The sequence below is a fragment of the Buceros rhinoceros genome, unplaced genomic scaffold (assembly GCF_000710305.1).
Source record: "Buceros rhinoceros silvestris isolate BGI_N320 unplaced genomic scaffold, ASM71030v1 scaffold31508, whole genome shotgun sequence".
In the NCBI taxonomy this organism is placed as follows: Eukaryota; Metazoa; Chordata; class Aves; order Bucerotiformes; family Bucerotidae; genus Buceros; species Buceros rhinoceros.
The window spans coordinates 56,756-67,704 of NW_010426796.1; the positions used below are offsets into that span (position 1 = coordinate 56,756).

The window sequence follows — 10,949 nt, forward strand, 5'->3', positions numbered from 1 at the left end:
GCTCTGAGGGTTACTAGAGACATGCTCCAGGCTTACAGATGATGAAGAGGAAGGCATGTTTCCCTCAAGCTCTGCTGATTAGTCCTCCAGGCAAAGCAGAAACTCCTTTACTACCAAAAGTTAAAATGAACTTGGGAAGACTGATGTGCAAAGCCTCAAACTGCCTCCTGCTTAGGCCTCCTATTCTGTTTCCCCACAGTGACCTCTGCAAGAGGTAAACTATGAAGAATGCCAAAAGGAAAGATGGGAAAGAATCTGGATGGAAGGAAACAGATTTCCCTCCAGCATATCAACAGCACTGCACAAGCAGCTCTGGCCCAGTCCAAGTCTTTTGCTGTGAGGAAGCAGCTCTGGCCACCCTGTCCCCAACTCATCCATCCCAAAACAGTCACCTAGCACAACCCCAAGCGATAAGGAATAATTAAAGAATGAGACATGGCTAGTACTAAGTTCACAATGCTCCCATCTCCAAGAGAGGCAACTGTCTCCTAAGTGCTGTCAGTCACTTAAAGCACAGAGCTGAGACAAGACTGACAAAAATATCTGCAGCTGTGAAAACACAGGTTTGCCAGAGAACTTTCTGACTATCACAGCTGCTTAAATTTATTTCCTCCTCCTGTCCTTGCCTTCAAACCCAGAGGTTTGACACTATCGTTGTGCATTGGCTGCCACCTTGTGGCACGTGCTGTCAAGCATAACACAAGAGCTGTACCCCTGTACCTCACCCCTACAGCAACTTGCAAACAGCCCCTGGAGTACATGCAACTCTCCTACACCTAATATCTAAACTGCTTTGCACATGCCCAAAGGACAACACATTCCCAGCTGTATTATTCTGTGAAATTTGGGACTAAGGAACAAACTAGGAATTTTGACAGAAAGACATACCAAACCAAGCTGCTGCCAAAAGCTCTGCAAAAAAACAACCAGGAAGACTACGTAAATTAAATCCTTTGGATTAAGGCTCCAGAATGTCTCTGAACCCTTTTACAGTTCTTGGATAAAGATTGTGATCCTCCTTGTCCCAGAAGAGGCAGCATTTGCAAACCTTGAACACACAAATTCAGTGAAAGTCATTTCATACAGATAATGATATCACAGGACAAGAAGAAAGCGGGTATCTCCCGCACCGAGGGAAAGAAGAAGGAAGATCTAAACAATTTTTTTACACTGTATCCCTGAATTCTTTCTCTCACAGCTACTAGTGTAAAAAAATGAAGTTACAGCAGCTGCAGCCACATATGTAATATTCTAGTAGAAGCCCCAATGGCTTGTTCAGACCACTTCTGAACTGAAGAAAAGATCCCAACTCATGCTGGCTACCAGTGAGCTTTAGCGCCCCTGTGCTGCCTGTGACTGCAATAACGAGTCTCCCTCTAGGGAAGAGCAGCAGAGTCCTGACCTACAGACAGGTGACAGGGCTGCTTGGACGGTGGTGATGCAGGATGGCCCCTGCAGACAGAAGAGTGCTCACCTTAGTCTGCAGCTGAGGGGCTCTCCACTGGCAGCTCACGGTCACTGCTCCTTCTCTCTGCAGCACGTGCTGCAAGGCGGCACCCACCGCCCCACCGACTCCCACCAGCAGCACCGTCTTTCCACCTGTGTGACACAAGGCAAGTGGTTCAGCCTCCCTCGGCTGCACAGGCGCTAGCACCAGGCTCCGCCAGGCCACACAGCTGGAGCATCCAAGTGAACTCCCTGCCCCTGCTGGGCCACTCACTACCAAAGCCCTCAGGAGAGCCAGTAAAGTGCCTCACAGCAGAACATTGCTGTGTGCCTGCACAACCACAGCAGCTGGGTCATCACGAACAACTCTTCAGGGTCCACGCGGGTTTTAAGCGGCTTCCTGGCAACCCTCTAATTCTAGTAGGCAAATACTGCTCTTTTGGCTTTCTGGCATTTTATTTGCACAAATCCTTTCATCCGTATTTGTTACTAAGTACATCAGACCTCCTGTTTCGCATTCTGCTACAGAAATCCTTGTTTCAACAATTACAAATCACTATAGGAGAAACTACTTCTGAAATGCTGCCTTAAACTAACAGTGTCTCCACACACTGTAAAGCAACTTGTTTAAATTTATCATTTCAATGTCAGCATTTACACAATACAACCCAAGCTAAAAGATTTGCTCAGAGATTATTTAGCGGCACACCAGGATTTCTCCAACTGTTCACTCTAACCAGAATTGTCAAGTGAAACCCCTAAGTAATGTTTGTATTTGGTTTTTAAAACTTGTATGTCTCAGGTGGCTTCGGTGACCTTAAATCTGCTGATGGCAGGTCATAATTGCCTAACCTCCAAAATCTGTAGGACCGAGACCCATTTCTGCAAATATTACATTCAGCTCTCACTGAGGTTCCCCTGCTAGCAGGAGACAAATACATGTTGGGTGGGAAACCAACACAAACCAGAAAACACAACAAGATGAGATTATACTTGTCTCTCAGTCAGGACTAAAGCTGAGAAAATTAGTTAGGCTATAATTAATATAATAATTATGATAGAAAGTCTCACCTAAATCCTCAAGAAGCTCCATCACAGCACGCGCTGTTGGGGGAACTAGACAGTCAGTGGCATCACCACGTACCAAGCGTCCTAGGTTTACATCAGATAATCTGCAGTGGAAAAATTAGGCAATTGAAAAAAATAAAGAGTTTGCATAACAAAACCTCAGTAACACTTCTAACATGGCTAACAGCTAATCCCAAGAGTAAACACATCTCATAAAAGTAAATCTTTTGATAGTCATGTACTGTGGTTAATTTGTATCATCCCATAAACCAGGTAGACAAACACTTAGCCTCAAGAAAGGCCAGGAAAGGGATCTGAGAGTTGGCACATGAGCCCATGATACCCAGGCAGCCTTTCACTCATCATGAAGATGAGGGCTACCCACAGCCCACGGGGCCAAAACACCTCAGCAGCTGCAGCAGAACCAGACCAGCGCTGCCAGAGCCAAGTTGAGCTGGCAGCAATACACCCTTCTGGGTTCAGGCTGGCTTGCTGGCAGGAACTCAGGTGTTTCCATGCCGCACTGCATCCTCTCTCATACACAAGGATGCTCTGAATTTTCTATACTCTGTCAATCTCCAGTACTCCTGGAGAGGTAACTCATTTTTGAGATTTACAGATTTTTTTTCTGACATGAAAAAAAAAGGATGGGGGGAGCGGAAAAAAGGTTAACAGTCTGCAGTTGAGAGCAAGAAGGCTGCAAGAGCAGCAAAATGGTAACCCAGACACCAAATTACACCAACGGTCTCTCCAGAGAGCAGTCAACTCAAGACTGATTGGGAAGTTGTGCTAATGGGTCCAAACTGTTATAGCCTACTCTTCTACCACGACAGAGGACTGTAAGGAAGTTAAAACCTTCTCTGCAACTTTTCCACCAATCCCTCTTGTGAAAACTTTGGGATTTGTGTTCAGTACTCTGCGATTACCGCTTGTATTACTGAAGTACTGAAATACCTGAAGTATCACCAGTAAATCAGAACTTAGTCTCCAATTCCTTTGAAAAGACCATGTCCTGAATATACAGCATATAAAGATTAAAAAGATAATGATCAAAATGTCTTCAGCAAAAGACTTCACCTTGACTCTGTGGCACCCATTATTACCGCTCAATTACACAGCTAGACGCATTGACTGAGTAATCCATTAACGAAAAGCACAGGAGAATATCGGTTTTACAGCGTCATCAGCCTTGCGTTGCTAATGATATTTCTCAGTGCTTCACTTACCCATCCACATCCTTCTCCGGCTTCACAGCATTTAATATCTTACTGCTATAAAAGCCTTCTGGGAGGTCAAGGGCAAGGCCCTGCACACTGGGATCCTCATTAAGTCTCAGGATTTCATTGACAATCTAGGAAATTAATAAAAAACATTGAAGATCAAAATAACAGACAAAGAATCTTATTAGAAGGGGATAAAACCTGTATTTAAAAACTACCTTATGGCCACCTTTGCTTCTCTCACATTATTACCACAACTTCTAACTGAAAAACCATTAACCTGCTTTCCCTGTTTTATATTTCCATAACTTACCAAATTAAGCAACCCTGGTATTTTGCAAAGCCAACACATACTGACTGACATTATGCTGTCAAAAGCATTTTATCTTTCACCGTTCCAAATCTCAGCAAAAGCTTGACACTGTAATGGCTTCAGAAGATGCTTTAAGAAACCTTAGTTAAAACATAGCTCAGTATAGCACTAGGTTGTGTCCCAACACAGAACATGGACAGAAAGTTGTTAACACTGATAAAACAAATTATACAAGAGAAAATTCGTTTTACTAAACCAGCATATATTCTTACCGACTTTCCTTCTCAAAACACCCTGATCCTAAAAGCCAACAGTAATCTTGTGAAGAACTGTTATTTTGAGAAGGCACCGCACAAAAATTTATGAATTTCAAGTACTGAACCAGATGTGAGATCAAACGTTTTGTACTTGGTCATATTTCACATCTGAGACTGTACTACCCACCCTTGACTGCTTCGCCTCTAAAGCGCAACGCTGACCCGCAGTGATATAACACCTCTCTACTCTGACCGTGAAGAATGGGATAAAACACTGAAGTTCTCTCATGTGAGAAATGTCATGTAGGCACGTCTTTGCGTCATATAAATAAAATCACTGCGCAATCACCACAAAGCAGTATAATTTAATTGGATTAGTATTTAAGAGAAAATGAGCTTTTTCTTCCTCAGTTCATAAATAGACTGAATCTAATGAACTTCAAACTATATTCCTGCTTCCTGAGAAAATAATTCAGTTCTACCTTTTCATTCTATTTTACCTTAATTCAGCTTTCCATCATCACAGCATTTAAAATACTTAAACTCATGCAGGGTAAAGCAATCTTGTATTAACTCGCCTTTACTGTACACAGGCAGTTGTGGCAGAACAAAAAGTGCAGAGTATGGAATTCCCTCCCACCTCCCCAGACCAGGGAACGCAAGCTAGCAGAGGAAAAAAACCTCTGTCATAGTAAGCAGGAGAGCAAGCAAACCATTATGAACTTTATTGAAAGTAACTTTCTTCAAATAACAAAAATACCCTGCTCTTCTCTTTACATACACAGCTCAGCTGCTTCCTAAAATACTAGTTAATAGTAACAGCAACTGCTGCTGCATAATTACTGTATTTTACTGATTTCCTACTACGTTACTCAACAGATAAAACACATTTACCAACAGCAAAGTGCCTTTGGTCTTTATTTAAAAAACCCCACCCTTCTTAACCAGGTAGCTGACTACTCATCTTCCACAAAACTGGATTTCTAAAATTCTTCACAGTAAGTTCCTCACAGTGTATCTGGAAGCTGTTCTTGAGATTACACTGCAAGCCAGTATCATTTTAAAAACAAAGTGTACCAAATACAAAAGAGTATGCAAAACCCACAAGCCTGCAGGATTACCAAACTCGCCAAGCACACGGAGGCCAGTGAGGAACACTGGTGTCTTTTACTACTCATCCCTCCACTGTCTTTACTCTCAGATGCCTCAGGACCACGTATATATGTAATGCCTTCAACAAAGGAAGAATTCAGCCCTCTACTGAGGATGGGATGGATGATTTTTTTAATACACCCTTTAAGCATTATGAGATCAATAAACAGGCAAATAAAATCAACCGTCCTCTACTATAAATCAGTTAATCTTTAACCTCCCTGAATAACTCGGGCAAGAACCCAGTACAGTCACAAGATGGGAGACAGCCATGCTGGTATGCAGGGACACTGCAGTTACAATACCAGATATAAACCCAAAACATTACTCGGCTGACTATGCCTCAGCTCGACAAGGGACAGCAGACAATTAATTCCATCAATTCCCTTTTTTCTTACACTTGCCAATAAGAGGATAGTACTTGCTACTTGAACGAACTAAGGCAGCTCCAACCCTAATTTGAGTTAATAGAGATCTGTTCAAAGTGATAATGAATGTCAGCAACAAATACAAGTTTATGATGAAAGCAAAAAAAGAAAGACTCCTTCAGTTATTGCAGTTACCTCATCCTTGCTGCTGCCTTCAGGGAGACAGACGTGAACAACACGTAGACCAACCTGCCGAAAGAAAACACTTATAATTACCAAAGGCAAGTAGCTAATGATTACTAAACAAGCGTATAGGCTAAAGCTTACCTCTTTTGCAAAGTTCTTGTTTATTTCTTCAATCGAATTATCATTATGTGCCTTGGGGAACAAAACAGAAACTATGTTTAAAAATAATAAATTTATATTTAAAAATGCGTGATCTAATGAACAGGTCTATGCAAGAAACTTAATGAGGATGTTTGTGTCTACTACTATCCAAACCAAGAAAAAATTCTACCAATCCTAAGAATGAAGTAGAAGGCCATCCAGTAAATTTATTTTGGCTTGACTAGTTTAAGAGTGTGTTGGTATTAGCGTGGTTTTTACAGACAAAAATGGCCATTTCCTTAATGTAAATTTACCATTTAAGCAAGGTACCAATCTGTATCTGAAGATACTGTTCTACATCCAGCCATGTAAAGAGAATTAAACAGGCAACAGCAACATCTCCTGCCATGTCCTCATAACATCTAACACCACTGGTCTGCCTTACCATCAGAAATGAGGCAAATCATTATCATCACATATTACAGTGAGTTCCGTCAATACAGAAGCAAGAGAAGTTATCGGCTCCTCCCAGTCGCCAGCAGGCATCTGCACTAGGACAGAAGTTTCTCCTGGGCAGATTCACCTGGGAGACCATCTCACCCAGGAATCCTCTTCCCTGAGGTCTCTACACCTATATGTACCGTATATCATATGATATTTAATCATAATAATTACAATTGAATTTTACTCTTCAAGTTACTTTGAAGCTTAGGAGGCTCTTGAAATATTTTCACGTATTGTAACAATAAAACTCAGAATTCAGTATCCAGAACTAGAAACATCCTACCAACAAATCAGTGAGGGTTCCACCCTCAAAAATGTTAGTGGCTTCAAAACAAAATGAATAAAAAGCTTCTATCTATGTGATTACATATAAAACCCGTCTTCCAACCCAGACAACAGGACCAAAACAATTTTAAAAAGATTTGTTACAATTTCATTAACGTATTCTATGTAGCTGTTTCCACAGTGCCAGTGACTTCCCATCACAGTTGGCCACTCACTTCACGGTTAGCTGCCAGCGTTGGCTTTGGCTGTCACTAGCATCACCTAAAATGATTTTGGTTCAAGCCCATAACAATTTACCAACCTGTTAAACCCAAATGGTTCAAGCCTGCTAACAATTAAAAGGACAGGATCTGCAGAGAAAGGCAGCTCCTGAGAGGGCAGGAGGGCTTGCCTTCCATTCCTACAGCTCCCTTCCCCAGCACTGCCTGCACCACTTGTGCCACACAACCAGTCTTCCACTCCCCAGATCCAGCAGCCAAGGGTGAGGCGCAGCACTGAGAATTGAGAACATGATGGAACTCACACTGTGGTGAGGGAAGAAGAGATGGGATTAAGGAGAGCTCAGCAGGTGGTCCCCTATGCCAGTAAACACGATATATGTCCCTACAGTGACGTGTAACCGCCAAGACTGTTTGAGAGGTTTATCTGGGCCTCAGCCACCAGCAGTACCACGCTGTCCTCTGCACTGCCCCTGCAGCACCGGTGGGTGAACGCTCACCTTGTGCGGGTGCAGAAAGCCCCTGCCCTGAACCAGTTCTCGTCACAACCTGCAGAGTGGCCCAGGCGAGGCCAGAGCTCAGGACATGGGCTGGTGGAGTGCAGGGGCAGGGCAGCGCAGCTGGCAGTGCTTCACTGAGCTTTGCAGGGCAACAGCTCCGTTGCTAAGCAGGATCCTGCTGCTGTATATCAGTTTTCAGGTTCACCATAATTAATAAGCAGCCACCAATCATTTTTTGCTGTTGCACAGCTCCAGCTGAGGTTCAGTACAGATATTAAGCAATGCAGGTATCAATGCAGGTTCAGATGGCTTGAGAGGAAGTGAACACATCTAAAACCATTCCAGAGCGGGCTCAGTCTGCTGCTCCTCATACCCAGTACTGCTGCACAGGTGGTGCCACGTTATGCCAACTGCTCCTACCCAGAAGCAACTGGCAAATGAGATCATTTTGTTGTTCAAGCTCTACTCCTCTGGGTGCAACACCACATGTGGAAAACAGCATGAATCTTAAGGCTCTGCCCATGTTACCCAGTAGAGCAGTGAACAACAAGACCATTTGTAGACTCAAACAACTCTTCTTTGTACCAACAAACACACATCTAAAATGAGTTCTGCTGTAGTATGTCATCTGCGTGCATTTCACCTGGGAGGATCTAGCCCACGTTCCCACAGCCATCTCATGATGCAAACCAAGTGGGGTAAATAGAGACAAGAGGGATATTCATTTAAAGCACAACCATGACCCAGACTAAAACACTGATGTAGATGCATCCCAAATTGTATTACAAGTGAGTAGGGGCCTCACCGTCCTCAGACAATGTTCTCTCCCTCTCTACACCAGGTCCCTTTTTACGTGCCAGCATGTGACCCTTCAGAAAACCAGACTCAGGGCCTTGTGTGGCTGAACAGAAGCCACCCTAGATGCCTCCAGCCCAGAGTGGATCAATCCATCTCACAGTGCAACTGTATGTTGATGAGACAGGATTGAGAAACAACAGATGAGTGAGAGGATGAATCACTGCTTTTCTAGAAGTCCTTAAACTTACAGCCTTAAAGGGCTATTTTAAAACATTAACAGCAATTACCCAGGGAGAGTAAGAGATGGGAGAGCTTGTTCACTCGCTCTCTTTAGAAGATCTACTGAAGTAAATCTGGTGCATCATTTCTTAGATTCACTAGCATTATTTCAAAAATATTTCTAGTTAGGTTTTAAAATTAAAACCTACTGGGTTAAAGGTTCAGTGTGCGCCAACTCAAAACCAACGGGACTGTCCTAGGAAACAGAACAAGAATGTTTCTGCCCACACAGCTCTGGGTTCCACTCTGAATGACAAACACTCCTCATTTTCTTGGCCCAAAAGCTGATGAAGTCTGAAGATGAACGTCTCAGGTTTGCAGGGAAAGCAATCCTCATCTATGAGTTTGCTTATTTCAAAGACAGCAGCTCCAGTGGGACGGGAAAGAAATCTCTTCACAGGTGAGTAATACAACAGCTCTCAATTACTACGAGATTACTTCACCTTAGAAAGCGCTGCTGCTTCTAAAGGATGATGACCCTTTACACAGGGCATTTATTGCACGCAAGCCCTTTTGAGCTGACTGGGATTTGGCAGGATCGTTTTCCTCTCCTCAGGACAGCAGTAATGCAGTCATAAGCTACAGCTGTCCAAAAGCATCAAAGGCTGGCAGGAAGCAGCAAGCAGATTAACCTTGGCAATATCATTTCAGGGGTGGGAGGTAAAGCCAGGCCCTTGTTTTCAGGCATAGTAAACACTTTTTTTCAGGGCTGCAACAAAAGCTTCAAGCTAAATAAAGGTTGAGAACAACTCCTTTGATTTTAACAAGTTAGACAACCTGTAAGAAAAGGTAAGCTGTGCTTACAATGGGGAAGACTGTGTTAGCAAAGGGAAAAAGGGCTAAAATCATTTCCTTCCTTTGCAAACCTCTCCCACAGCCTTAAGTTTGCTGTGGCTGTTTCAGGCCTGGAAAAGGGCTTATGAGACTGAGACTCCTCCTTCAGTCTACAGTCTGGTGGGATTACGTCCTCATATCGCATTGCTTGAATAGAAGTTATTTTCTGCATCATATGCTTCTGAAGTTTCAGACAAGCAAAAGTACTGCAGGGGATCTCTTGCAGCCAGCGAGCACAGACATACCTTACCTGAACAATAGCAAGCACTGGCTCAAGATGAGGGTTTTCTCTCTTAAGAGAGGCCAAGGATTTCTTCGCATTTTCGGTGATTTTGCTGCAACACAATAACAGACAAATCTTTAGCAAAATAAACCTTCCTTGCTCCAGTCAGCAGAAACCTGTGAGTCAGCAATATGGAAAAAGGCTTAGGCGCATATGCTTTTAATCACCAAAATTACTTTTAGATGTAAACCGTGAAGGCAGGTGTTCCAACAAGCAGGTACAGAAAACCTCAACAGATCAAAATACTTCTGTTTTACAGCTACATGCGTCATTGCTCCAGCACGCCCAAAACTTTATAGCCAGCTTATGCTACTTCAGCAGGCAGCTTGTCCAACCGTGCCACAGGCAGCACAGCACGGACCCAACACCCTGAGCCCTCGGCTCAGGTGGGTCCCTTGTTTCCACACCCTAGGCCCAGGCAGTGACAGAAGCAGAGGTCTTCACACCTGGGGCTGCCACAGCTTAACACAGACATCACCAGCACTCAGAGCAGCAAACCGGCCACCTCTGTGGGTGCTATTCAACGCTGCGGGCAGCCCGGAGACAGAGGACCTCTGTGTCTGTACCGCTTCTCAGGACCACCAGTGGCAGCCAGGCGCTGGGAATGTTTTCTGGAAAAACTTTCTGGGTAAGTGGCTGCCGGTTCTCCTCTGCTACCTTGCGCACACCCAGCAAGGGAAGGAGAAAACCCCGAAAGATGTCTGTCTGTCTTTCCCTCCCCCACAGCAGGCAACACTAGACCTCGAAAAACACGCCTAGAGCAGTTCGTTGCTACCTCATACCCTCCCCCTTACAGAAGCCAATGACCAGTTCAGGTCAGAGCCGTGGCAAACAGTCCCGGCGCATGAATGCACGGCGGCGGGGGGCGGCGAAGAGGACGACACGCACGACACGTTTTCCACGCGCAGCCTCACCTGTCCCACCGCCACGTAACGCCCGCTTCGATCGCCCTCTAAGCGCCGGCGAAAAAATCGTGACTGCACTGGGGCGGACCGGGGGGGGTAACGGACATTCTCCACGAGGTCGCCTCCTCCCAAAAAACCACCCCAAAAGCCAACCCGAGGCACCCACCCAGGAAACCATCCTCCCCTCAACAT

General features: G+C 44.4%; 1 protein-coding gene across 1 annotated transcript in view; it reads right to left on the bottom strand.

Moving 5' to 3' along the window:
- The window catches only part of LOC104498294 (monofunctional C1-tetrahydrofolate synthase, mitochondrial-like), a gene marked incomplete at both ends in the record, with an annotated part of 64,426 nt that extends 53,592 nt beyond the window's left edge, over positions 1-10,834 (bottom strand). The window contains 7 exons of the mRNA XM_010141650.1: positions 1,475-1,599; positions 2,518-2,618; positions 3,741-3,865; positions 6,020-6,073; positions 6,152-6,202; positions 9,820-9,927; positions 10,647-10,834. Of these exons, the coding sequence (XP_010139952.1) occupies positions 1,475-1,599; positions 2,518-2,618; positions 3,741-3,865; positions 6,020-6,073; positions 6,152-6,202; positions 9,820-9,927; positions 10,647-10,834 (752 nt within the window). The remainder of the gene's footprint in view (positions 1-1,474; positions 1,600-2,517; positions 2,619-3,740; positions 3,866-6,019; positions 6,074-6,151; positions 6,203-9,819; positions 9,928-10,646) is intronic.
- Between the last annotated feature and the right edge of the window lie 115 nt (positions 10,835-10,949).